The 27,019-nt window shown below is 53.9% G+C and overlaps 1 protein-coding gene across 4 annotated transcripts; it reads right to left on the bottom strand.

The window, feature by feature from the left end:
* Positions 1–1,121: 1,121 nt before the first annotated feature.
* Positions 1,122–22,033, bottom strand: RHOG (ras homolog family member G). Of its 4 annotated transcripts, none has more exons than XR_007244393.1 (3): positions 21,884–22,033; positions 2,113–4,592; positions 1,122–2,066 (listed from the first exon to the last, which is right to left on the bottom strand). XR_007244393.1 is itself a non-coding variant. In XM_048495433.1 (2 exons), exon 2 carries the CDS (start codon positions 4,540–4,542, stop codon positions 3,967–3,969), a length of 576 nt encoding a protein of 191 aa, XP_048351390.1. In that variant the 5' UTR covers positions 4,543–4,592; positions 21,884–22,033; the 3' UTR covers positions 1,122–3,966. The 4 variants fall into 4 exon arrangements, 2 of the variants coding, with proteins under 2 accessions (XP_048351390.1, XP_048351391.1); XR_007244394.1 differs by lacking the exon at positions 1,122–2,066 and having other exon boundaries at positions 2,966–2,986; positions 3,037–4,592; XM_048495433.1 differs by having other exon boundaries at positions 1,122–4,592.
* Between the last annotated feature and the right edge of the window lie 4,986 nt (positions 22,034–27,019).

The following is a 27,019-nucleotide window of genomic DNA, read 5'->3' on the forward strand; positions in this document are numbered from 1 at the left end:
CATCTTAAGTAACCCCCGTCATCAACGCCCAAGAGTTCATTTCATTCACGGGCCACAACAGAGAACCCAGAGACAAAAACCAAGACAGGACTATCTTTATTAGGGGCTGACCAACCAGGCATAGCACAGTTTGAAGAAGACGACACAAAAGCCTCGTGTGAAGAGGAGGATGCCCCCCTCCTGCAAAGGGAGGCAAGGGGAGGGCCTTTTTGAGGGCAGGGGGCAGAGTCAAGGCCAAGCAGGGGGTTTGCCTTTCCGGAATCTTGAGAAGAAAGAAGCCCCCTTCACGGCTGCAGCGTGGGAGGAGGCAAAAGGGTCTGCCCCCCATCACCTGAGAGGACCGGGAAACCAAACAGAGGGTTCAAGGAGGGGATCCAGACTCTTTGGGTTTTGTATGTGTGGACCTAGAACAGTGATGGCGAACCTATGGCATGGGTGCCAGAGGTGGCACTCAGAGCCCTCTCTGTGGGCACGCACAGAGTTCATCATGTGTGTGTGGGAGGGGGAATTGCCCCTCCCCCATCTAGGCTGGCCTGGGCCGCTGGGCTCGATTATTAGCATTAAACCTAAGACCTCGTTTTGGGGAAGCAGAATAGGTAACCCTGTTAAGTGCTGTTAAACCCCACTGATTTTCATGCAAAGAACTAAAGCGCAATCCTTTATCTGGGAGTAAGCTCGGTTGCTGGCAATGGGGCTTGCTTCAGAGTAAACCCTCCAAGGGTCGTGATTCATCCATTCGAAGAGTTCCATGGTTGCTTCAAAGCAAAGCCAACAACTACCACCAAGCTTACTCCCGAGTAACACACGCCTCAGAGCCAATCATTTTTTCTAAACGAAAACCTCACTATTCAGGTTAAATTGCCGTGTTGGCACTTGGCGATAAATAAGTGGGTTTTGGGTTGCAGTTTGGGCACACGGCCTCGAAAAGGTTCGCCATCTAGAAGAAGAAGAGTTTGGATTTATATCCCCCCTCCTTTTTCTCCTGTAAGGAGACTCAAAAGGGGCTGACAATCTCCTCTCCCTTCCCCTTCACAATGTGGGGCCGAGAGAGCTCCGAAGAACCGCGACTAGCCCAAGGTCACCCAGCTGGCGCGAGTTGGGGCGTACAAGTTAATCCGGTTCACCAGATAAGCCTCCACAGCCCAAGTGGCAGAGCGGGGAACCAAACCCGGTTCTCCAGATTAGAGCGCACCTGCTCTTAACCACTACGCCACGCTGGCTCTAAGTAGCCCCAAAGCAACGCCCTGCAGCAGCTGCGATCCTGGGAAAGCAAGTTTTCTGGCTCATACGGTTGTCCGGATCAGCCCATGTGAAGACAGGAAGGGCCGGCTGGGGAGGGCCGGGGCGGGGGTTGCCTCGTTCCCAGCCACCTCCACATGGCAGAAGAAATCATGAACAAGCCCGGAGATGCACATTTGTGCAGGATACGTCGTTTACTGAAATGACAGGAGGCACTCCCGTTCACTCCTCTCTTTGCAAACTGCACTTGGACACAAGCATTGTATGTGCCCCCCCCCCGCCCCCTCTGCTGCTTTTGCAGAAGGCCAAGGCCCCTGCCTCTCCGTCTTGTCTTTGGGAGGGGCCCAGATGTGTGCAGCCAAGAGCACACGAGAGCCACAGGTTCAAAACCCGAGCCCTCACTCGAGAAACAAGCCCGCAGCAGACAAAGCTGGCCTCAAGCAGGGAGGTATTTTAGGCACGGCGGTTGGAGAGAATTGCCGCCGGAGATCCATTTTGAGAAAGGCAGGAAGGAAGTCTGCATGCGTGGGGGGGAGGTTGGGAAATCACTGGGCCCGGCGAGCTCTGCAGAAGCACAAACTCACCCCACCCCCCACGCGAAGGTCCCCGAGGCAACTTCCTCGTGATCAGCGGTTGTCATGAAGCTTGTGGTCATCTCAGTTCTGCTGGCCAGAGGCCCGTGGTCATCTCAGCGGCCTGATTACTGGGCAAGATTACTGCTTGGCTGCCCAGCGTCTATCCCCATGGGGAGAGGTCACTGGCTCCAACCTCCTGTCTTTGCCTTCCTGGGACACCCTTCCTGCTCAGCAGGTCTGGCAAACCTTCACCTTAGATGTTTTATAGAGCCCTCAGGGAAGGCCGGCAAACCTTCACCTTAGATGTTTTATAGAGCCCTCAGGGAAGGCCGGCAAACCTTCACCTTAGATGTTTTATAGAGCCCTCAGGGAAGGCCGGCAAACCTTCACCTTAGATGTTTTATAGAGCCCTCAGGGAAGGCCGGCAAACCTTCACCTTAGATGTTTTATAGAGCCCTCAGGGAAGGCCGGCAAACCTTCACCTTAGATGTTTTATAGAGCCCTCAGGGAAGGTCGGCAAACCTTCATCTTAGCCAGATGTTTTACAGAGCCCTCGGGGAAGGCCGGCAAACCTTCATCTTAGCCAGATGTTTTACAGAGCCTTCGGAGAAGGCCGGCAAACCTTCATCTTAGCCAGATGTTTTACAGAGCCTTCGGAGAAGGCCGGCAAACCTTCATCTTAGCCAGATGTTTTACAGAGCCCTCAGGGAAGGCCGGCAAACCTTCATCTTAGCCAGATGTTTTACAGAGCCTTCGGAGAAGGCCGGCAAACCTTCATCTTAGCCAGATGTTTTACAGAGCCCTCAGGGAAGGCCGGCAAACCTTCATCTTAGCCAGATGTTTTATAGAGCCCTCAGGGAAGGCCGGCAAACCTTCATCTTAGCCAGATGTTTTACAGAGCCCTCAGGGAAGGCCGGCAAACCTTCATCTTAGCCAGATGTTTTATAGAGCCCTCAGGGAAGGCCGGCAAACCTTCATCTTAGCCAGATGTTTTACAGAGCCCTCAGGGAAGGCCGGCAAACCTTCATCTTAGCCAGATGTTTTACAGAGCCCTCAGGGAAGGCCGGCAAACCTTCATCTTAGCCAGATGTTTTACAGAGCCTTCGGAGAAGGCCGGCAAACCTTCATCTTAGCCAGATGTTTTACAGAGCCCTCAGGGAAGGCCGGCAAACCTTCATCTTAGCCAGATGTTTTACAGAGCCTTCGGAGAAGGCCGGCAAACCTTCATCTTAGCCAGATGTTTTACAGAGCCCTCAGGGAAGGCCGGCAAACCTTCATCTTAGCCAGATGTTTTACAGAGCCTTCGGAGAAGGCCGGCAAACCTTCATCTTAGCCAGATGTTTTACAGAGCCCTCAGGGAAGGCCGGCAAACCTTCATCTTAGCCAGATGTTTTATAGAGCCCTCAGGGAAGGCTGGCAAACTTTCATCTTAGCCAGATGTTTACAGAGCCCTCAGGGAAGGCCAGCAAACCCTCACCTCAGCCAGATATTTTATAGAGCCCTCAGGGAAGGCCGGCAAACCCTCACCTCAGTCAGATGTTTTATAGAGCCCTCAGGGAAGGCTGAGGCAGAACAGAGACCCACCAAGCCACGTGGGCCACGCAACGCCCAAGCGGGAGCGTTATCTCAGAAAAACAAGGCCTATATTAGTGCAAAGAGAGCTTTCCAGCCACTCCTTAGTACGAGCGTTGCCAGCCTCCAGCTGGGGCCTGGAGATATCCCAGAATCACATCTGGTTTCCTAGCAACAGAGATCAGTTCACCAGAAGAAAACGGTTGCTTGGAGGAGTGGGCTGTGTTGCTTTATATCCCGACGAGGCCCCTCCCTTCCCCAAACCCTGCCCCCACTAGGCTCCACTGCCCCAGCCTCCAGGAATTCCCCAACCCAAAGTTGGCAACCTGACTTATTATCCAGGATTATATTATCTTCTCCAAACAGCGGTTGGTGTGTCTGAGCGAGCTGATTGTTTCAGAGAAGAAACCAGGCTGAAGGACGGGGAGGGGAGAAGCGAGAAGGCAAAGTCCTGCAGTGTCTGGGTATCGTGTGATGGGGGGCAGGAGGGAAACCAGGTGGGGAACTGCCGGTCCTGGAAGGGAGGAGGCCACCAGATTCTCTCCAAAGCCCCTCCCGGCCTGCCCCGCCCAAGCGTCCTTCACAAAAGCACGCAGGGTTTCTTGGGCTTGGGCGGTGTGGGGTTCAGCACGGCCCTCACGGCCTCCGTGAAGACCTCCTTGATCCCCTCGTGGTTGAGCGCGGAGCACTCCAGGTACTTGACGGCGTGGATCTGCTTGGAGAGGCCGACCCCCTGCTGCGTGGTGACCGGCTGTTGGTTCTGCTCCTTCAGCTTCTTCACGGCCTCGGGGCTGGCGCGGAGGTCCTTCTTGGTGCCCACCAGGAGGATCGGCACGTCGGGGCAGTGGTGGCAGACCTCCGGGTACCACTTGTGCTTGACGTTCTCGTACGACGACGGGCAGGCGATCGAGAAGCAGATGATGAAGACGTTGGTCTGCGGGTAGGAGAGCGTCCGGAGGCGGTCGTATTCCTCCTGGCCGGCGGTGTCCCATAAGTTCAGGTTGATAGTCCTGCCGTCCACCGTGTTCTGGGCGCTGTAGTTGTCGAAGACGGTGGGGATGTACTCGTTGGGGAAGGCGTTGGTCGTGTAGCAGATCAGCAGGCACGTCTTGCCCACGGCTCCGTCGCCCACCACCACGCACTTGATGCTCTGCATCTCGGCACTCGAGGGCTCCGGGCTCCGGCTCTTCAGGGGGCTTCAACAACCTGCAGATCAAGAGGAGGAAGAAAATATTGGTGGGGGGAGGAGGAACAGGAGGATTTGACAGGGACGGCTCACCCCCTCCCCAAATGTTTCAGCAGGACCTCTCAGGGGCTGGGCTGCAACCTTTCAAGCCCTTCACAACCTACCTACCTACCCACCCATCATCCATCCATCCATCCATCCATCCATCCATCCTTCCATCCATCCATCCATCCATCCATCCATCCATCCATCCATCCATCCATCCATCCATCCATCCATCCATCCATCCATCCTTCCATCCTTCCATCCATCCTTCCATCCATCCTTCCATCCATCCTTCCATCCATCCTTCCATCCATCCATCCATCCATCCATCCATCCATCCATCCATCCATCCATCCATCCATCCATCCATCCATCCATCCATCCATCCATCCATCCATCCATCCATCCATCCATCCATCCATCCATCCATCCATCCATCCATCCATCCATCCATCCATCTGATATAAGGGTTCTGGGCGGTGTACAACATAAGACATCATACATAAAACCATCATAAAACACAAGTATCACAAGAGGAGCGAATAAATAACTAGTCAATAAATAAACCCATAGTTAATACTCAGGCTCCATGAACTATAAAATTAATCCCATTAAAATAGCGATTATTTCATAACATCGGCATCCCACGAAAAACCCTTACTTAAAATCCTCCCAAAAAGGAGGAGGGGGAAACGGTGGGTCCCAACGATGTTGGCCCTTTCCCCACCTACCGTTTGCTGCGCGCTACTGCCCCCAAATAGCGCGTGGTCCAGCGGTGCTCCCCACGAGTCCGGGCGGCGACAACGCAGCCGCCCCGACTCTGCGCTCTAACGTCCCTTCCGCGCGCGTCATTTCTGACGCTGAAGAAACGGCACCTTCTGACTGCCCCGCGCAGAGTGCGGGGCAGTGGGGAACACGACCCCGGGGCGGAAATCCCTCGCGCTCAGAGTAGCGCACTGCAAAACGTAAGTGGGGAAAGGCCCATTAAGGGACCCCTATGGAACAGGGGGGGGGGGGCACACTCAGCGACTGGTCTCTCCAAAGGCCTAGGACTCTCTTGTTGGAAAGACTCCTACCGCATGTCCCTGAGCCCCAACTACACTCTTCAGACAGCTATCAGTGGGCTGTCTCACCACTTCTCACGAGGCCCGTGGTTTAAGACCGGGCCTGCCAATGTGGTCTCTTCCCCACTCTGCTTGCTGGAGAGAGAGAGCAGCTACTGTGGGAGACGGTTTGCCCAGAGGACAGAGGAAGCGGGTGGGGATGCGGGTGGGGACGCGGGGGGGGGGGGGGGAAGATAAAGGCCTGTTCAGAGCCACGTGCTGCTGCCGGTGGGGGATGATTCAGAGGCACATGCGGGCCGCTCCATCTCCCGGTCCGGGGGTGTCGCAGGCAGGGCGGTGCCCGGGAGGGGAGGGAGCTCAGGCTAAACCCCACGGAACGTGTGGGCATTCGCACAGCGTGGCCTTTGATGTGGGAGGTGGGGGTGCCTTTGGAGAGACTCTGCCACGCTTCAAACCGGCAATGCAAAGAATCTTGGGTGTTGTGGGTTTTTCAGGTTGTGTGGCCCTCTCTCAGTAGCACGTTCTCCTGACATTCCGCCTGCATCTGTGGCTGGCATAGATGCAGGCGAAACGTCAGGAGAGAATGCTACTGGAACACGGCCATACAACCTGGAAAACCCACAACTCTGGCCATGAATGCCTTTGACAATACACAAAAAATCTTGGCTGAGGAGGCCACCAGCCAGCCCCACACCACACCCGCACCACCACAACAGGCCAGCCTCAACAGCCAAGAGGGTCTCCTGGCCCCAATGGGCCAGAGCCAGCTGGCTGAGAACTCCCAGACCCACATCAGCCTCCCCACGGCTCGCCTGAAAAGGGCTACATTGCAATTCACCCAGGGGTCTGCAACCTGTGGCTCTCCAGATGTTCATGGACTACAAAACCCATCAGCCCTGCCAGGGGCTGATGGGAATTGTAGTCCATGAACATCTGGAGAGCCACAGGTTGCAGACCCAAGAACATAAGAACTAGCCTGCTGGATCAGACCAGAGTCCATCTAGTCCAGCTCTCTGCTACTCGCAGTGGCCCACCAGGTGCCTTTGGGAGCTCACCTGCAGGAGGTGAAAGCAAGGGCCTTCTGCTGCTGCTGCTGCTCCCAAGCACCTGGTCTGCTAAGGCATTTGCAATCTCAGATCAAAGAGGATCAAGATTGGTAGCCATAAATCGACTTCTCCTCCATAAATCTGTCCAAGCCCCTTTTAAAGCTATCCAGGTGAGTGGCCATCACCACCTCCTGTGGCAGCATATTCCAAACAATTGTCCCAGACGCTGGTCTCAATCTCAGTGGGCCTCCAGAAAAACAGTCCCAGAAGGATAGCTGTGTCAGTTGGTTGCAGAGAAAGAAATGACCGCGCCTGAAAGGCTGTGCCGTTTTTATTCCGCCGTGCTCCGGTCCCGGGAAGCCTTGGCTAAAATAAGAACGTGCAAATCCAACGTGGAAGCCGCCACAGCCGACGGTTTGCAAGGTTGTGAACGACGTGATGTTTTGGTGGTCATTAATACAGAGGCCGACAAGCAAGTGAGAATCAACGCGACAACACCGGACAGGCGTTTCACACCAAAGGCGTCAACAGAGAGGGTGCTACTCGGGAGATGGGGGGGGGGATTTCCGGTGAATGCTGCTTCTCTGCCACACGGACTTTATCTCTGCAAATCTCTCCCTTTCACTCATTTGCATGGGGGCCAAACAGATTGAAAACAAATGACTGAGAAACATATTAAAGCAATTGTGAACCACGTTCGCTTCCTGCCCACAATTATTTTCCTGAACACCCATCGTGTGGAGCAGCCTTATGCTGGATCAAGACTGTCTGAGTCTCGTGAGATCAGGCTGGTCTGCTCTGACGGGCAGCAGCTCAAGCAGAAAGAGCACACAGAAGGGCCCATGTTCGATCCCCGGCATCGCCAGTTACAAAGGACCAAGCGGTCGGTCAGGGCAAATCAGCTTCACGTCATCTTCCAAGTGGGTCCTGCTTCCACTGGGCGGGACCCTCACATACATGCTACAGGGGGGAAGTCTATAAAATTATGCATGGGGTCGAAAATGTTGACCGGAGAGAATTTTTTCTCTCTTTCTCACAATGCTAGAACCAGGGGGCATTCATTGAAAATGCTGGGGGGAAGAATTAGGACTAATAAAAGGAAACACTTCTTCACGCAACGTGGGATTGGTGTTTGGAATATGCTGCCACAGGAGGTGGTGATGCCCACTAACCTGGATAGCTTTAAAAGGGGCTTGGACAGATTTATGGAGGAGAAGTCGATCTATGGCTCCCAATCTTGATCACCGGAACAGCAGGGGAATTATGTGCGAATGCTCTTTGCGGACTTTAGTTCCGCATTTAATACAATCTCGCCACAAAGACTGGTGACAAAACTTGTGGACCTTGGACTCTCACATTCAATCTGTTTGTGGATTAGGGACTTCTTGTCTGGACGTTCCCAGAAGGTTAGACTGGGAAATCGGGTTTCCTCAGTTCTTACTCTAAATATGGGAACGCCACAGGGCTGTGTGTTGAGTCCTTTACTGTTCACCCTTTATACATATGATTGTACTCCTGTCTATCATAGTAACACCATTATCAAATTTGCTGATGACACAACGGTGGTGGGGCTCATCTCTGGAGGGGATGAGTCTGCCTATCGGAATGAAGTGGACCGACTGCTCTCATGGTGCAGGGAAAATAACCTGGTTCTTAACACTAACAAGACAAAGGAGCTCATAGTGGACTATAGAAGGAATAGCTCAGGAATTCAGCCCTTGACTATAAATGGAGATCAAGTGGAGCGGGTGGCTAGTTTTAAATTTCTGGGCGTTATGATTAAAGAGGATTTGACCTGGGGAGTACAGACTGCCGCGGTGGTTAAGAAAGCCCAGCAAAGACTGTACTATCTGAGACTTTTAAGGAAGCAGCAACTGGATGGAAAACTCCTGGTGTCCTTTTACCGCTGTGCTATAGAGAGTGTCCTAACCTACTGCATCTGTGTATGGTTCTCCAGTTGCACAGTGGCGAATAGGAAGGCGCTCCAAAGGGTGATCACCACTGCACAAAGGATTATCGGCCGCCCTCTCCCCTCCTTGGAAGAAATCTATAATGCCCGAAGCCTAAATAAAGCCCAAAATATTCTGAGGGACCCGTCTCATCCAGCACACTCTCTTTTTAAACTGCTACCATCTGGCAGACGATACAGGGCCCTCAGAACTAGGACAAAGAGGCTTAGAGACAGCTTCTCCTCTAGAGCTGTGGCTATGCTAAACTCCGCTGCTTCATATTGATGTATTTGGGGCTGTGTAGGGATGGGTGGAGGAAGGGGAAAGTGAGGATGATGTATGAGTCTGACATTGTGTGCATCGAGGAATGCTGCTGTAAATTTCGTTGTGCGTGCACAATGACAATAAAATGCTTATGCTTATGCTTATGCTTATCCTCCTTGATCTCAGATTGCAAATGCCTCAACAGACCAGGTAATCGGGAGCAACAGCCGCAGAAGGCCATTGCTTTCACCTCCTGCATGTGAGCTCCCAAAGGCACCTGGTGGGCCACTGTGAGTAGCAGAGAGCTGGACTAGATGGACTCTGGTCTGATCCAGCTGGCTTGTTCTTATGTTCTTATGTTCTTAAGGGGGCCGATCTTTGGTTGTGGGGGGCAGCTCAGCCCAGCAGCGCCTCTCGCACGCCCAGGGGCCCCCTTGGCCAGCCCAGAGGGCAACTCTGCTGCCCGAGTTGAGGCCATGTTTCAGCCACAGCCCGGGAGGCTGCGTGTGCCACACTTTCCCAGCCCGGAGGGCACCCAAGCATTGCGTTGTGGAGGAGCCGCTTCTGGCCACAAAGGAGAAGTTTTTTCCAGGGGATGCACGCAACTGCTCAAGGCTCGCGTTGCAACAGCCGGCCGGGGCTTCCTGAGCAGCCTGATGCAACGGAACTTCTGCTCAGGGAACGGGTCTCCCCACCCTGCAGCAACAGGAGGCAAGACCGGTGGTGCCCCCGGACCACACAACTTGCCCTTTTCTGCCTTCTAGGGTCCCTCCCAAGACATGCTGCCCCAAGAGGGCACGGACTGAGCCCCAGACTTCCTGGGGGCCATCCTGCCCTTGAGAAGGGCTTGCTCACGCTGCAAGCGCCGCTGTGTCAAGAGGCGGCCCAGCCTGGGAAAGAGGAACCGTTTTACTGGCGGGGGCACTACAGGGGGGGGGGAGCGAAGCGCGCGGGGTTTTCGACAACGGAGAGGTTTTTAATTTCAGTTACGGCAGCACCTGAGTGCAGCTTGCTTGTCATTCTGATACAGGAAACCTATTTAGAAGAAGAGGAGTTTGGATTTATACCCCACCTTTGTCTCCTGTAAGGAGACTCAAGGTGGCTTACAAGCTCCTTTTCCCTTCCTCTCCCCACAACAGACACCCTGTGAGGCAGGTGGGGCTGAGAGAGTTCGGAGAGAACGGTGACTGGTCCAAGGTCACCCAGCAGGAATGTAGGAGTGCGGAAACACATCTGGGTCACCAGATAAGCCTCCACCACTCAGGGGGGAGGAGTGGGGAATCAAACCCTGTTCTCCAAATTAGAACCCACCTGCTCCTAACCACTAGAAGAAGAAGAGTTTGGATTTATATCTCCCCTTTCTCTCCTGCAGGAGACTCAAAGGGGCTGACAATCTCCTTGCCCTTCCCCCCTCACAACAAACACCCTGTGAGGTAGGTTGGGCTGAGAGAGCTCCGAGAAGCTGTGACTAGCCCAAGGTCACCCAGCTGGCGTGTGCGGGAGTGTGCAGGCTAATCTGAATCCCGCAGATAAGCCTCCACAGCTCAGGCAGCAGAGCGGGGAATCAAACCCGGTTCCTCCAGATTAGATACACGAGCTCTTAACCTCCTACGCCACTGCTGCTCCAACAGACACCTTGTGAGGTAGGTGAGGCTGAGAGAGTTCTGAGAGAACTGTGACTAGCCCAAGGTCACCCAGCTGGAATGCAGGAGTGCGGAAACACATCTGGGTCACCAGAGAAGCCTCCGCCACTCAGGGGGGAGGAGTGGGGAATCAAACCCCGTTCTCCAAATTAGAACCCACCTGCTCCTAACCACTACACCACGCTGGCTCGAGTCCGGTTATCTGGAGGAGGTTGGTGGCCAAGATACGCTGCAAAAACTCTGGCTGGCGCACGAAGAACAGGGCGGGAGGGGCCCCTGTTCCTCTCCACCCTAGAGCCTTTTTAGTGGGACCTCCTTCACCGAAAAAGGAACATGGCCGGCCAATGCGCTGCGGCCCAGCCTGGAGGGATTTTGCACACTTGCAGAAAACAAAATAAATCCCGAGCCTACAAGCTCTCCTTGCTCTTTGCTCTGCAACCACTTTGCTCCCGTGGCTCAGGGTCAGTTCCTGACATGACAGCAGAAAACTAACTCCGGTAGGAAGCCAAGCAGAGCCAGGCCAGGGGGGGAATCTGCTGAATTGGGACCGGACCCTGCTCCGGACCACCGCAGGGCCCCTCCCTCCCCTCGCCCTCAGCTCCACCCCATCTGCTGACTCAAGGCGTCCAAAGGGGAAGCCGCTCTTCCTGCTGCCAGGGTGACACCCGGTTTCCTGCCTCGCCTGGCTTCCTGCCCCATCTCTCTCCTCCACCCCACGCTGGCTGGAGGGGGCTGGGAGGTCCCCAGTCTTGGCACAAGCAGCTCGCCGCCCCCTCTGGCGAGGTCCCATAGAATCCTAGAGTTGGAAGAGGCCTCCGAGAGACATCAACCCCCTGCCACGCAGGAACACACAATCAAAGCACTCCCGACAGATGTTCATCCAGCCTCTGTTTAAAACCCCCCAAAGAAGGAGACTCCACCACACTCCCAGGCAGTGCATTCCACTGTCGAACAGCCCTGACAGTCAGGAAGTTCTTCCTAATGTTTAGGTGGAATCTCTTTTCCTGCACCTTGAACCCATGACTCCTGGTCCTCGCCTCTGCAGCAGCAGAAAACAAGCTTGCTCCCTCTTCAACATGGCATCCCTTCAAATATCGAAACATGGCTATCATGTCCCCCCTTAACATATTGTTAAGGCTGGATTCAACTGGTTCTGGTGGAGTTTCTGGGCTGTGTGGCTGGCATCTTGTTCCTAACGTTTTGCCTGCATCTGTGGCTGGCATCTTCAGAGATGTATCACAATGATACTCTGTGATACACTCAGAGGTGGGATCCAACAGGTTCTCACAGGTTCCCGAGAGTAGGTTACTAATTATTTGTGTGTGCCGAGAGGAGGTTACTCATTGGTGATTTTGCCACGTGATTTTTGCCTTAGTTACGCCCCTCCTCTCAGCAGTAGTGCGCAGAACTTGAAGCAGTCTAGCAGGAGGTGCACCGGCGTGCGTGGCAGCCTGCGCCTGCGTGCATTCGTTTCCCGCTCAAGGACCGGCGCAGCGGCTGGGTCCTTGCCACAGCCCCGCCCAGGAATGCCCCGCCCCCGGAATGCCCGCCCCCGCCCCATTGTGCTCCGCCCAGCCCCATTGGCGCTACGCCACAGTTTGAATCCCACCACCATGGGAACCTGTTACTAAAATTTTTGGATCCCACCACTGGATACACCTCTGAAGATGCCAGCCACAGATGCAGGCGAAACATTAGGAACAAGAGACCACGGCCACACAGCCCAGAAATCCCCCCTTAGCCTTAGCCTTCACCCAGTTCTGTTCTGGAAGGATAGCGCAAGGGGCACTGTCCTGCTGCAGTGGACACAAGGGCGGCACATATGGCGGGGCCAACCCTCTGTAGGCCCAGAGCTCTCGCACCTGCAGGAAGTCTCTTCCTGGGCAGCTACCTGGTTAAATCCAACATGCAAAAACGGGCCAGGCACAGACAAGCCTCTCTTGTGCTCCTGACGGAAGATTTGCATTCTGGGTCCCGGTTCCAAATTGGCGCCCCTCCTCATAAGAAGAACATAAGAACTAGCCTGCTGGATCAGACCAGAGTCCATCTAGTCCAGCACTCTGCTACTCGCAGTGGCCCACCAGTTGCCATTGGGAGCTCGCCTGCAGGAGGTGAAAGCAAGGGCCTTCTGCGGCCACTTGTGTGAAGAAGTGTTTCCTTTTATTAGTCCTAATTCTTCCCCCCACCATTTTCAATGGATGCCCCCTGGTTCTAGTATTGTGAGAGAGAGAAAAATTTCTCTGTCAACATTTTCAACCCCATGCATAATTTTATAGACTTCAATCCTATCCCCCCTCAGCCGTCTCCTCTCCAAGCTAAAGAGTCCCAAACGCTGCAGCCTCTCCTCGTAAGGAAGGTGCTCCAGTCCCTCAATCATCCTCGTTGCCCTTCTCTGCACTTTTTCTATCTCTTCGATATCCTTTTGGCGACCAGAACTGAACACAGGACTCCTCCTGCCAAACTCCATGGGAATCACCTTTGTTGGGTCAATCGTGGAAGCAGGGGGATGGCCACAAGCTTCTGAGACCCCCCCCCCCCCGAGGAAAGAGGGGAGGGGACAGAGTCTTCTGCCGAGGCAAAAAACCCTTTTGCAGCCCAGCTGAGAAATCCCAGAAGCGCCAGGGCGGCTGCGACACGTTCCTCTCACACTCTGGGAAGTGCAGCAGGCTATGCAAAACTGGCAGTTGTATGCAAATGGACGGATTTGCCTAACTCACAGCCACGAGAGTCGGAAAAACGCCGAACAAAAACCCTCCAGCATTTGTATTCCTGATCTGAGAACGCGCTGCTTGCGTGTGCGACTCCCACGGCATCTGGAATTTGAGCAGGCGACGTGTGGAGTTCAAACGCAGCCCTGGGGATGAATGCACAGATCCGGCATCCGTTCCTTTTACCTTCAGCATCTATCTGAGCAGCAGTGGCGTAGGGGCTAAGAGCAGGTGCACTCTGATCTGGAGGAACCGGGTTTGATTCCCAGCTCTGCCGCTTGAGTTGTGGAGGCTTATCTGGGGAATTCAGATTAGCCTGTGCACTCCCACACACGCCAGCTGGGGGACCTTGGGCTAGTCACAGCTTCTCGGAGCTCTCTCAGCCCCACCTACCTCACAGGGTGTTTGTTGTGAGGGGGGAAGGGCAAGGAGATTGTCAGCCCCTCTGAGTCTCCTGCAGAAGAGAAAGGGGGGATTTAAATCCAAACTTCTTCTCCTCCTCCTCCTCCTCCTCCTCCTCCTTCTAAGTAGTCAGCCTCACATCCAGCAGCAATAAGACTGCTCTAGGAGTAGGAAATTCTCAGGTTCAAACCTTTCCTCGGCCACCAGCTTCCTGGGCAGACTGAGCCCAGTTTCTCACGGTCAGCCTCCGCTCCCTATCTGAAGAAGAAGAGTTTGGATTTATACCTCACTTTTCTGTCCTGTAAGGAGGTTCAAAGGGGCTCACGAACTCCTTTCCTTCCTCTCCCACGACAGACACCTGGTGAGAGAGTTCTGAAAGAATTGTGAGCAGCCCAAGGTCACCACAGCAGGCTTCATGTGTAGGAGCAGGGGAACAAATCAGGTTCGCCAGATATTGTCTCCATCGCTCAGATGGAGGAGAAGGGAATCAACCCCGGTTCCCCGGATCAGAGTCCACCTGCTCTTAGCCACTACCCCCCCACACACATCTGAGAGGCCTGTTCTCCAGGACTGTTGTACAGACTGCAACTGGATAACGCATGAAGGGTACTTTGAGCCGTATAAAGCGCCCTGCAAACACCAAGGATTCATCTCACGTCTTCTGCCTTTTTACATAAGAACATAAGAACTAGCCTGCTGGATCAGACCGGAGTCCATCTAGTCCAGCATTCTGCTACTCGCAGTGGCCCAACAGGTGCCTTTGGGAGCTCGCATGCAGGAGGTGAAAGCAATGGCCTTCTGCTGCTGCTGCTGCTCCTGAGCACCTGGTCTGCTAAGGCATTTGCAACCTCAGATCAAGAGGATCAAGATTGGTAGCCATAAATCGACTTCTCCTCCATAAATCTGTCCAAGCCCCTTTTAAAGCTATCCAGGTGAGTGGCCATCACCACCTCTTCTGGCAGCATATTCCAAACACCAATCACACGTTGTGTGAAGAAGTGTTTCCTTTTATTAGTCCTAATTCTTCCCCCCAGCATTTTCAATGGATGCCCCCTGGTTCTAGTATGGTGAGAAAGAGAGAAAAATTTCTCTCTGTCGACATTTTCTACCCCATGCATAATTTTATAGACTTCAATCCTATCCCCCCTCAGACGTCTCCTCTCCAAACTAAAGAGTCCCAAACGCTGCAGCCTCTCCTCATAAGGAAGGGGCTCCAGTAACGGACCTTTACTGGTTTGATCCCGCACGGCTCTTCTTATATTCTTATTTTATCCTGCGAGGCCAGGCCGTGAAAAGCCCTTCTGCAAGCAAGTCTACAGAAATAACCACTGCAGAGGAAGGCCCCGTTGGCACCGGCGCCGTGTGACGGAAACATTTCCAGTGCTTGATTCTCTTGCGGAAATTTTTCTGTTAGTAGCAATTCATTCTTGCATAAAATGCACGACAACAGACAGACGTTGTTACGGGTGCCTCATTACGCAAACTTGGCAACCACAAAGCCCTAATTCATGTTTTTCAGCTGATAATCCCCAGGAACTGTGTGTTTTGTGGATTTGTGTTAACTGATTTCTAAATCCCAGGGCGGGGCAGGAGGATAAAACAACAAATACATATAATCTTCCAAATACGCCAGGCTGTTCATGCACCTGATATTCTGGACAGGTTGAACCAAAGCCAGATGGAAGTTGTACTTCGATGTCGCTTTGCACATGGTAGAAGTGATACGGTAACCCAGGAGTGGGCAATTATTTTTTCCATGGGGCTGCATAAGAAACAGAAAATATTGTGGAGGGACGGGCCAAAAGGCAGGAGGGGCGAGGCGCTTTTGAAAGCCCCGCAGAAGCCGGCAGCCAAGGCAACCGGCTTCTGCGGGACTTTCAAAGACGCCTCGCTCCCCAGCACGGCAGGGGGGCCAGTCAGGGTCATCCGGAGGGCCGGATGTGGCCCGCGGGCCGTATAATGCCCAGGTCTGCGGTAACCCCTAGTCAGGTATGGAAATAGCAGGTAACACCAGTGAAGCTCCGGGGAGTGACTAAACCAGGGGTCTGCAACCTGCGGCTCTCCAGATGTCCGTGGACTACAATTGGCCATGCTGGCAGGGGCTGACGGGAAATGTAGTCCATGAACATCTGGAGAGCCGCAGGTTGCAGACCCCTGGACGAAACCAAGGGTGCCCCAGAGACCTCAAATGCTGCTGAAGCAGTAGGGTGAGTCCCCAGCTCCACAGCACAGCACACACAGTTCTTGGGTGGGGGCCGAAAGTGGCAGCTGACTCTAGCGGCCCCAAAGGGTTTTCAAGGCAAGAAGAAGAAGAAGAGTTTGGATTTATATTCCTCCTTTCTTTCCTGCAGGAGACTCAAAGGCTGGCAACCACACTCCCGGGCCAGAAACTCCACTGCACCCAGCAGCCGCAGCCTGGCTGCGATCTGGGCTCCCGGGCCAGGGGACCCGCACCTGAAGCCACCGCCCCACCTGTCTGGAAAGGAAGCCGTGTGGAGGGCAACTCAAGCAAAGGGAAGCCGGAGAAGGAACTCCACCAGCCAGCCTGGCCCCGTGCCACCGGAGGAGGCCCTCTCTTGCCTTCTGCCTCCCTGGTGGGAAGGAACGGCCCCTTGTGAAAAAAGGAAGCGTCCCGAAGACTGGCTCAGCTTTCTCTGCTCAATGAAAACTTGCTGACTCCTCCCCACCCTCTGCCAGTAAACCCTGCCGGGCTGGAGATTCCCACAGAGGAGGGGGATTTTGCCGGCCACTGAGCACACTGCTGGGGAACTACGGCCCTGCGGAGGAGGAGGAGGAGGAGGAGGAGGAGGAGGAGGAGGAGGAGGAAAGAAGAAGGAGAAGGAGGAGAGAACGAGGAGGAAGGAGGAAGGAGGAGGAGGAGGAGGAGAAGATGACGAGGAGGAGGACGAGGAGGAAGAAGGAGGAGGAGGAGTTTGGATTTATATCCCCCCTTTCTCTCCTGTAGGAGACTCAAAGGGGCTATCGCCTTTCCCTTCTTCCCTGACAACAAACACCCCCCCGTGAAGTGGGTGGGGCTGAGAGAGCTCCGAGAAGCTGTGACTAGCCCAAGGTCACCCAGCTGGCGTGTGTGGGAGTGCACAGGCTAATCTGAATCCCCCAGATAAGCCTCCACAGCTCAGGCGGCAGAGCTGGGAATCAAACCCGGTTCCTCCAGATTAGATACACGAGCTCTTAACCTCCTACGCCCCCGGCTTCCTTTTCCCCAGCATTTCCATCTTGCCTGGCTCAGAAAGCCTTCCGAAAAATGGGGAGCCAACCGACATGGTAGGGGAACGGCCCCTACGAAGGAGCCAACGGGCTAGCGCAGGCTTGCGAGGTCTGCCCAGAAGCCAGGCTGCCTCCAGGGTCTCAGGCCGAGGTTTTTTGGATCAGGCCTTTTTAATCAGAGACGGTGCTGGGGACTGACCCTTCTGCAAGGAGCAGGAGATGTGAAGAGAAGGTTAGATACTTGAAGGGACGTCACGTTGGTGAGGGAGCAAGCTTGTTTTCTGCGGCTCCAGAGACTAGGACCAGGAGTAATGGGTTCAAGGCAGGGGTCTTCAAACTATGCCCCTCCAGATGTTCATGGACTACAATTCCCATCAGCCCCTGCCAGCATGGCCAAGTGGTAGGACTAATGGGAACTGTAGTCTATGAACGTCTGGACGGCCATAGTTTGAAGACCCCTGGTTCAAGGTGAAGGAGAAGAGATTCCACCTAAACATCTGGAAAAGCTTCCTGACTGTCAGGGCTGTTGGACAGTGGGATTCACTGCCTCGGAGGGTGGTGGAGTCTCCTTCTTGGGAGGTTTTTAAACAGAGGCTGGATGGCCATCTGTCAGGAGTGCTTTGATTGTGTGTTCCTGCATTGCAGGGGTTGGGCTGGATGGCCTTTGGGGTCTCTTCCAACTCTAGGATTCTATGCTTCTGTGATCCTAAGAGGGCAGAATGTCTGGGCCACCCGTCAGGATAACAAGCGGGACAAAATCGAGGCCCCAAAGGGCATTTCCATTCAAATCAACCCTGCAGACCCCTGAAAAGGACACCCCACCAGCGGGGCCCCTTTGCACATGCAGCCGCCTTCCACTGAATCGGAGCCCAGCAGAGACTCGCCCTGGTCTGAGGAAGACAGGCCTTCTGCTGCTGCTGCTCCTGAGCACCTGGTCTGCTAAGGCATTTGCAATCTGAGATCAAGGAGGATCAAGATTGGTAGCCAGAGATCGACTTCTCCATCAATCTGTCCAAGCCCTTTTTAAAGCTATCCAGGTTAGTGGCCATCTCCACCTCTCTGTCTCTCTGTCCACATTTTCTACCCCATGCATAATTTTATAGACTTCAATCATATCCCCCCTCAGCCGTCTCCTCTCCCAACTAAAGAGTCCCAAACGGTGCAGCCTCTCCTCATAAGGAAGGTGCTCCAGTCCCTCAATCATCCTCGTTGCCCTTCTCTGCACTTTTTCTATCTCTTCAATATCCTTTTTGAGACGTGGTGACCAGAACTGAACACAGCACTCCAAGTGCGGTCGCACCACAGCTTTATATAAGGGCATGACAATCCTTGCAGACAATCTTTTACTATATGAACACATGGTAAAGCGATACAATAATATAAAAGCAGTATAAAAGATATAAACATTAAAAACCAACTACCAACAAGATGGCATAAAACCCTGCGTAAAAACATAAAAGAGTAAATGTGCGTGCCAGGCCCACACGAGGCCATGGGACGAAATTCAAAAAGTGGGTACCCTGGTTCAAAAGGAGGAAATGCCAGATAAAAGCCAGGCAGGGGAGGCATGGGTGGGGGGGGGGGAGGGTCACCTAAATTCAGGTGTAACCTGTGGCCATTTCACAGAGAGGAAGAATGTTCCCCAAATAATAATAACCAATTGGTTGTTGTGTTTCGCCTGCAAGATCGACAGATCTACCTCACGTTCCTAACAAGATCTACCTTGTCCCTAACATTTCGCCTGCAAGAACAAGATCCACCAGACCACGGCCACACAGCCCGGAAAGCCCACAACAACCAGTTGAGTCTGGCCGGGAAAGCCTTCGACAATACAATAACAATCAATGTTCAAAGCTTGAGGGTCTTTGCTGTGGGTCATTGGCAGGACAGCCCCTTCAGAAACTGCTCCATGGGCCTATTCACCCTTGCGATGAACGCAGGGCCTCCCAAGGAAGACTAAACGCCCACAAGTCAGGGAACACACTGGAGTAATCAGGACAGATTATCTTGTGTGACCCCTCATAGCTGCCGAACACACAGGGACAGAACGGGCTCACTCCCCTGAATCCGGAAAACAAATGCCACTTCTCTCACCTGCAGCCACCGGACTCTGGCTTCTTTTGACTGCTCTTGGCCTACCTCGCTGCAGGGTGTGGCTTCTCTTTCAGGAAGCCACACCCATCTCTCAGGCTTGCCGGAGGTGTCGTCTCCACCCGGGCCGGCAATTTCCCCTTCCCTCACACAAGACAGACAGCAAACGTTCCCGCAGCAGCTGCACTGTTTAGACATGAAGGGGCGGGGCTACGGCTCAGCAGCAGGTCACCTGCTCGGCACAGAAGATCACGGGTTCAATTCCTCGCATCGCTGGTTAAAAGAATCAGCAGCAGGGGGTGCGGAGGGACGCCCCAGCCCATCAGAGGAAACCCAGCAGGCTGGCAGAGCCCAAAGACAGCTTTACCTGTGTACAGGTGGGGCCAGCTCAGCCCACCTGCCAGAACCTTTCCTTGAATGAGCACAAAACTATCGAAGGAGCTACAACTGCCCCATAAGAACATAAGAACAAGCCTGCTGGATCAGACCAGAGTCCATCTAGTCCAGCTCTCTGCTACTCGCAGTGGCCCACCAGGTGCCTTTGGGAGCTCACCTGCAGGAGGTGAAAGCAATGGCCTCAAGAACACAAGAAAGAGCCTGCTGGATCAGACCAGAGTCCATCTAGTCCAGCACTCTGCTACTCACAGTGGCCCACCAGGTGCCTTTGGGAGCTCATCTGCAGGAGGTGAAAGCAATGGCCGCACATGGGCGACCTCTCACCTTGGGGCCCCAGCAGGCCGGACAACGGTTTGGGATGTCCAGCAGCTCACGCCTCTCTCTCCACCACGGCTGGTCTCATAACTGGCTCCTCACAGAACTCAGTGGACAGCACTTTGGCCCAGATGCCCAGCCACAAAAGCCACGCCCTGCTTTTCTCCCGGACTCTCCCTTCCCCAGCGAAGCAAGAGCCAGGCTGACCTCTTTGCTTAGCTCCATCATGAAGGAGGAGGAGGAGGTGGTGGTGGAGGTGGTGGAGGAGAAGGAGAAGGAGGAGAAGGAGAAGAAGAAGAATAATTTGGATTTCTATCCCCCCTTTCTCTCCTGTAGGGCACCACGTTTGGCCAGCGTAGGGCTCTGAATGGACACCCGTCTGGGCTTCCTTTGCTGCCTACTCGTGCCATGGGCCTAGCAGAGGGCAAATCCAGGGCCGCGTTGGCAGAGGGGCTGGCGGACCCATCCAGAATGGAGGGACATTTCCCCAGGGGATGCTGGGCAGCCCGACCACGTCCTGCTTCATGGGCAGCTTTGCAGAGGGAAACCCTTTTGCTCCCCAACTCCGTGATCAGATGCAGGGCAGAGAACAGCCTCGGCTGGGTGGGAGGGGGCGAGCAGCCCCCCCAGGGCTGAGGGTGAGGCCAACTAGCGTAGATTTGCCTCCCATAACTGCAGCCCCCCAAACCAAGCTGGAAACGTGTTTGGCCTAGAAGTCCAAACCAAGTGGCACCTGCGGCTATTCTGGGAGGGAAGAGGAGCGACTGGCTGGGGACGGAGGGCCCGCCCCCCCCCCCCGGATCATCCAAGGGGGCGAGGCTGTCTGGAGAAGGACCCGTTTCGAGGGGGGCAGAGGAAGCAGCCCCGGCCATCTGAGAAGCGAGCCCCAGACCCCTTGGGATTGGGTGCGGGGCCACAGGGCTGGCTTCACCCACTGCTGTCTGGTGTAGCTACTTAGGGGGCCACACACTGCTGCCCCGGCAACCCACCCCCTCCCCAGAGCAGCAGGAGGGGGGAGGAAAGCGCTCAGCTCACGCGACCCAGCCTGAGTGAGGCACCGGTTCCGTTGTGGCGCCCCACAGATGAGGAAGTGCAAGAAAGACAGAAAGCTCCCTTTCTGATCCGCCATGTCTTTTTGGAAAGGGTGGGGTGGGGGCAGGGGGGAGGCACAGCTGAGCCAGAGTCCAGCCACCTTGGGGGCAGCCGCCGCCACCACCTTGGATGCAGAGGACTTGCAAGCAGGATTGCCAAATGGAACCTCCATGTTCTGAGGCAGCGTATCTTTCCACGTAGGAGGGGGCTTGCTTGCCCTCCCTCTCTGGCCCAGGCAGACCCAGCGAGCTAACCTTTGCAGGATTGGGGCCAGAAAACAGACCACCAGAGGCCAAGACTCAATGGGCCATGGGCCAGTGGTGGCGAACCTATGGCGCTCCAGATGCTCACGGACTACAATTCCCATCAGCCCCTGCCAGCGTGTCCAATTGACCATGCTGGCAGGGGCTGATGTGAATTGTAGTCCCTGAACATCTGGAGCGCCATAGGTTCGCCACCATGGGCGATGCTCTTTCCCTTCAAGGGTGGGGTGGGAGGGGGTCCTTGGGGTGGGGAGCTCTGGGGTCCCCCCAGCCAGTGCTGTGACCCCTCCCAGCCGGACGGGTTGGGGGTCACCGAGTGCTTTTAACTGACAGCCCCCCCCCCGGGATTGCTCCCAAAACATCCTTGCAAAAGAAAGCAAACATCCGACCCGTTCGCGCCTCTGCCCCCCCCCCTCTGGTCCCTGGCCCAGCGCACGTGGGGAAGGGGGGCCTGCCTGCCGCCCAGCAAGGGACCTCAGGGGCTGCTTCCCACCCACCGAAGGCTCCCTCGTCGCAGGGCCCTTCAGAGGCCATCCAGCTGCCCTCCCGAAAGAGCCCACGGAGGATGCCGGACGCCCCTGGTCCCCTTCCGACCCATCTACCGGCCGGGTCTTCCCACGTGCTCAGCCAACGCGTGTCCCTTGGCCGAAGAAGCCCAGCCAGGCTGACCCCGAAGGGCGCGGGGGCTCCGACGACCCCGACCCCGCCCCGGACGGTCTGCGCCGCCGGAGTTGGGCGCAGCAGCGCAGAGAGGGCGCTCTGCACGTGCTCAGGGGCACCTCCCGCCCCACTCGCGCCCACCCACCTGGGTTCATGCCGGGTCGGAGGGCTCCTGGCGGCGCTCTGCGTGAGTCGGAGGGAGCGGCCCGGAGGAAGTCTCCGCCGAGCGCCCAGACGAGGAAGTCTCCCCCGGCCCCTCCCGCCGCCGCCCGCCCGCCCGCCCGGCCTCCTCCCCAGCGCCGGCCGCTCGGACGGGGCGGGGCGGGGCAGGAAAGGGCAGGAAAGGGTTAACCCCGTCCGGGCCGGGGGGGGGAGGGAACCTCGGCTGCTCCCCCCCACCTACCCCCCCGCGCTCCGAGTCCCCAAGGCAGGAAGAAGGGGGCCCCACCTCCAGCCAGCCAGCCTTCCGCTGCCACTGATACCCAGAGGCGATATACTGCCTCGGGAGGTGGAGGCTCCATTGAGCTGCCCTGCCCTGAAGAAGCCCACCCCGGGATCCTCACGGTCCACGGCTCAGCCAACAACATTATTGAATGGGGCAAAACAGAGTTCTGCGTCTCCTGGAAATGCAAGAGGTTTTGAGCGTCTTGACAGAAGATGATGATGATGATGATTATTATTATTATTATTATTAATTATTAATTATTAATTAAATTTTAAAGATGCGCCACAGTCAGACCCAGAGAAAGGGGCATTTATGAACGCAGACTGCGAAGCACACTCCGTGACTCTGAATGCTGTCTCGTCAATGAATGGTAAAACCTCAAAAGACTTGGGACAAAAAAAAAACATTACTGAGTAAAGTCTTCTCAACAGATTTTGAGGAGGAAACTGTATACCTTCAGACTGCATGAAACTAGAGACTTGTATGCATATAGAATCATAGAATCCTAGAGTTGGAAGGGACCCCCAAGGGCCATCCAGTCCAACCCCCTGCCATGCAGGAACACACCTCACCAAAGCACTCTCGGCATATGTTCATCCAGCCTCTCTTTAAAAACCTCCAAAGAAGGAGACTCCACCACTCTCCGAGGCAGGGAATCCCACTGCCCAACAGCCCTGACGGTCAGGAAGTTCTTCCTAATGTTATGGGTGGAATCTCTTTTCCTGCGCCTTGAACCAGTGGTGGGATTCAGCCGGTTCACACCACTTTGGCAGAACCGGTGGTTAAAATGGTGCTTGCAAACAACCAGTTCTTAAATTATTTGAATCCCACCACTGCCTTGAACCCATGACTCCTGGTCTCTGGAGCGGCAGAAAACAAGCTTGCTCCCTCTTCGACATGGCATCCCTTAAAATATCAAAACAGGGCTATCATGTCCCCCCTTAACCTTCTCTTCACCAAACTAAACATCCTCAGCTCCCTAAGTCTCTCGGGCAGGGACTCCAGACATCTAGACAAAATAATCTTACATATAAATCTTCTAAAGGCAGCAGGAATTTTAATCACAGGTAAGGAAATTAATGCCACAATTTTGAACAGGTTACCAAGACTGTATGCCAATGAAATTGCTGTTTTAGAGGCAAGGGACCAGGTGGGTGTTGAATATGTTGGAAGGGAAGGACTTTACACCGTTACGCTGTTTCCTGCCTCAACCTACAGAGGGTTTTTTTACTATAGATAGCCAGTGGCTAGATAGGGACCGAGGGATTCGACACCTTTACTCTATCATGCTGGCGCTATCCCTTTGATGTTAGACTGATGCTCTCAGGGACTACCTTCCTTCCGGCTTCCTCCTCGACATCTCTCCATCTTATTCCTACCATGCCTAGAGGAGAGATGGACGCTCCGTGCATCCATCCCCATCCAGCTAGACTAGGATAGCATAGTGAATCCATCTTTCTATCCAGAATGGAGTTCACTAGAACATAAGAACATAAGAACTAGCCTGCTGGATCAGACCGGCGGCCATCTAGTCCAGCTCTCTGCTACTCGCAGTGGCCCACCAGGTGCCTTTGGGAGCTCACGTGCAGGAGGTGAAAGCAATGGCCTTCTGCTGCTGCTGCTCCCGAGCACCTGGTCTGTTAAGGCATTTGCAATCTCAGATCAAAGAGGGTCAAGATTGGTAGCCATAGATGACTTCTCCTCCATAAATCTGTCCAAGCCCCTTTTAAAGCTATCCAGATTAGTGGCTAATAAATACTCCTTTTATTAGACTAGAAACTACAAACGACTCCGACTTTCTTTTGTGTAAGCTTGCCGCACATTGGGATCCATCACACGCACGCACACGAAGTAAGGCTTCTGCTGTGTTCTAGCCCCCCGTGCCGCTCTGCTAACTACGAATAGGGATAATCTCCAACTACCAGGAGCTCTTATCCCAACAGAATATACACTGACCTCCTTGAGGGACGAAATTTGAAAAGAGCCAAGCTAATGAGATTTTTGTTGGAACATCTGTGTAAAAATTACAGCCGGGAAGATAAAGTTCTCTGTGTTACAGTTGCCATAAGCAGGGGCGTATTTTTTAAAAAATTCGGTTTAAAAGGGACTCCAGCAGACAGAAACATGAGGACGTGTGTAAGCGAGAATCAAGTCAATGCGCAGATCCTCTGGGGGAAAGCAGAGTTCCGACTGTTGCTTTTCTGATTGGAAGTGAACTCTCCAGTGGAAAGAATTTGCATTTTAGTTCTTTGTCAAAGTTCCAAGAGCATTTGCAGGAATGAGGGTGGGGATTGGATGAGTGCCTTCATCAGACTTCCGGCTATTATGAATGTCTTGTCGAAGGCTTTCACGGCCGGAATCGCTGGGGTGTTGTGGGGTTTCCGGGCTGTGTGGCCGTGTTCCAGCAGCATTTTCTCCTGACGTTTCGCCTGCATCTGTGGCCACAGATACAGGAAAAAATGCTACTGGAACACGGCCCTACAGCCCGGAAACCCCACAACACCCCACCTATTATGAATGGCTGACGTTCTCTGTGTGGAGCCTGGATTACATTACATTTTCGTAAGGGTGCCAGCCGAAATGGGCATTCAGTTGTCCTGTCGATTAATGTTACATTCAAAACTTTCTGGAAAGTGTTTTGCTCTCTAGGTTTGTTACTGACAGCACATTGCATTTTGCGGTATTTTTTTTCTTCCTCTGTGAAAGGGATATTTTAAAATTATTCTGCATAAACCACATTCTCTTTAAGGGCCTCAAGGAAGGTAGTCCAAGGATAAACTAAATACAGTCATCAAGTTAGCTCGTGCACAATTTTGTTTTTTAAAATATTCTCCAATACTGCAAAGACATCAAATAATAGTATTTATGAATCAGTCGCAGGGTATGAACCAGTCACAGAGCCCTCCGGGGATGGGGCGGTATACCAAATTGAATAAATAATAATGATAATGATGGTATCTCCCCCTTGGGCTCCTGTACCATAGATTGTGGTTTTCATGGGGGACAGCAGTGGTGGGATTCAGCCGGTTCGCACCACTTCGGCAGAACCGGTTGTTAAAATGGTGCTTGAAAACAACCAGTTGTTAAATTTATTGTCGAAGGCTTTCACGACCGGAATCACTGGGGTGCTGGGTGGTTTCCGGGCTGTAGGGCCGTGTTCTAGCAGCGTCCTCTCCTGAAGTTTCGCCTGCATCTGTGGCTGGCATCTTCTCAGATCCTCTGAAGATGCCACAGATGCATCTCAGATCCTCTGAAGATGCTGCCAGCCACAGATGCAGGCGAAGCGTCAGGAGAGGATGCTGCTAGAACACGGCCATATAGCCCGGAAACCACACAGCACCCCAGTTATTAAATTATTTGAATCTCACCACTGGGGAAGGGCATATGCAGTCATCGTGGGCAACTAGGACTGCTGGTGGTGGTGGGAAAGTTTGCCAGGGGGCAGAGGAAGGATGCACAGGCAGGTGGGGACACAAGGGTGCATGGGCAAAAAGGGGGCCAGTCGTTGGCATAGTGGGGCTATGGGTACTCTGCCTGAAGAGCCACAGGCCGAGAACTTCATGGGGTAGCCAGACGCTAGGTTAGCAGGGCGCTTTCTCTGAATTATGAAGGGGAATCTTGGAAAACATTATCATCTAAGGTGCTACTCTGATGGGAAGAGCCAGGCACCCAGCTGGCGTGTGTTGGAGCGCACAAGCTAATCTAATTCTCCAGATAAGCCTCCACAGCTCAAGCGGCAGAGCGGGGAATCAAACCTGGTTCTCCAGATTAGACTGCACCTGCTCTTAACCCCTGGGAGCTACACCTCTGCCCCAATAGAGGTTTTTTCCCTCCTTAACTGTGCTAAGTTGAGATGGCGGAGATAGAGACCCTGTCACACATTTTTCCACGATGTCCCCCGCGTAAGGCGATGAGGGCAAAGGTGTTTAGCTCTCTCCCAACAGCCACTTCATCTGGTTCAGAGGAAAGCTGCATGAAAAGGCTTCCAGCAGATGACAATCCCAACATCACAAACGTGGTGGCGAAATTCAGCGCCTACATTGTTAAAAGACGTAGACATAGAACAGGGTAATTTAAACACAAATTAGTAATCAATTTTATATCTCGGTTTTGTGTATCTCTGGTGCTACCAGTTTTGAGATCTGGTTTTATCTTAAGGTTTTAACATTCTGGGTTTGTAAAATGTTCATTGTTTGAATAATGTTCTCAGATTTTGGTTGGGGCGGGTTTTCCACCCCCACATGACTCAATGGGGAGATGTGGCCCCACGTGGCCCTGTGGCCGTTACGCCCCTGCTTGCATCCCTGCCATTCATGACAACCAAGTGATCCCAGCCTGTTTTGTGGGCATGGAGATTCCCACACTACCAAGAAACATCACTTCGGAGCCACGGCAGTTAACAACAGGCACTCCAATGTCATTCATTCGTCTCATCCTGCATCACAAGCAAGAGACTCTCCGAGACATAGGTCAGGGGGCATCCAGCATCCGAGAACGCGCTCGTCTCTCCCAAGGTGCAAGATCACGGAAGCACCAATAGGGTAGGGATCTATATCATTATGAACAGCACAGGAAAGGAGGGAGGGAGGGAGGAAGGAGCCATATAAAAATGCTCCCCCCCCCCCAGGTTTGATTTCTCTGCAATGGAGGGAAAGGGGTGGGGCGAGGGGACCTATCAGGCTGCCTGTGGCCCCCCCCCCCTTCTTCCCATCTGGGTGCCGTTTGGCTGGCCAAGAAGGAAAGCAAGTTACGTGGGTGGGAGAGGGTTGGTAACGACTACACAACTTTATGTGAAGTTTGTTAAGCTTGTAAAGAGTGCCTCTTCCTGCCCATTCA

Source organism: Sphaerodactylus townsendi, linkage group LG04, assembly GCF_021028975.2.
Source record: "Sphaerodactylus townsendi isolate TG3544 linkage group LG04, MPM_Stown_v2.3, whole genome shotgun sequence".
In the NCBI taxonomy this organism is placed as follows: domain Eukaryota; kingdom Metazoa; phylum Chordata; class Lepidosauria; order Squamata; family Sphaerodactylidae; genus Sphaerodactylus; species Sphaerodactylus townsendi.

What these genes read in the sequence shown, in the direction of transcription:
- RHOG (XM_048495433.1), bottom strand. Translation starts at nt 4,542, where the DNA reads ATGCAGAGCATCAAGTGCGTGGTGGTGGGCGACGGAGCCGTGGGCAAG.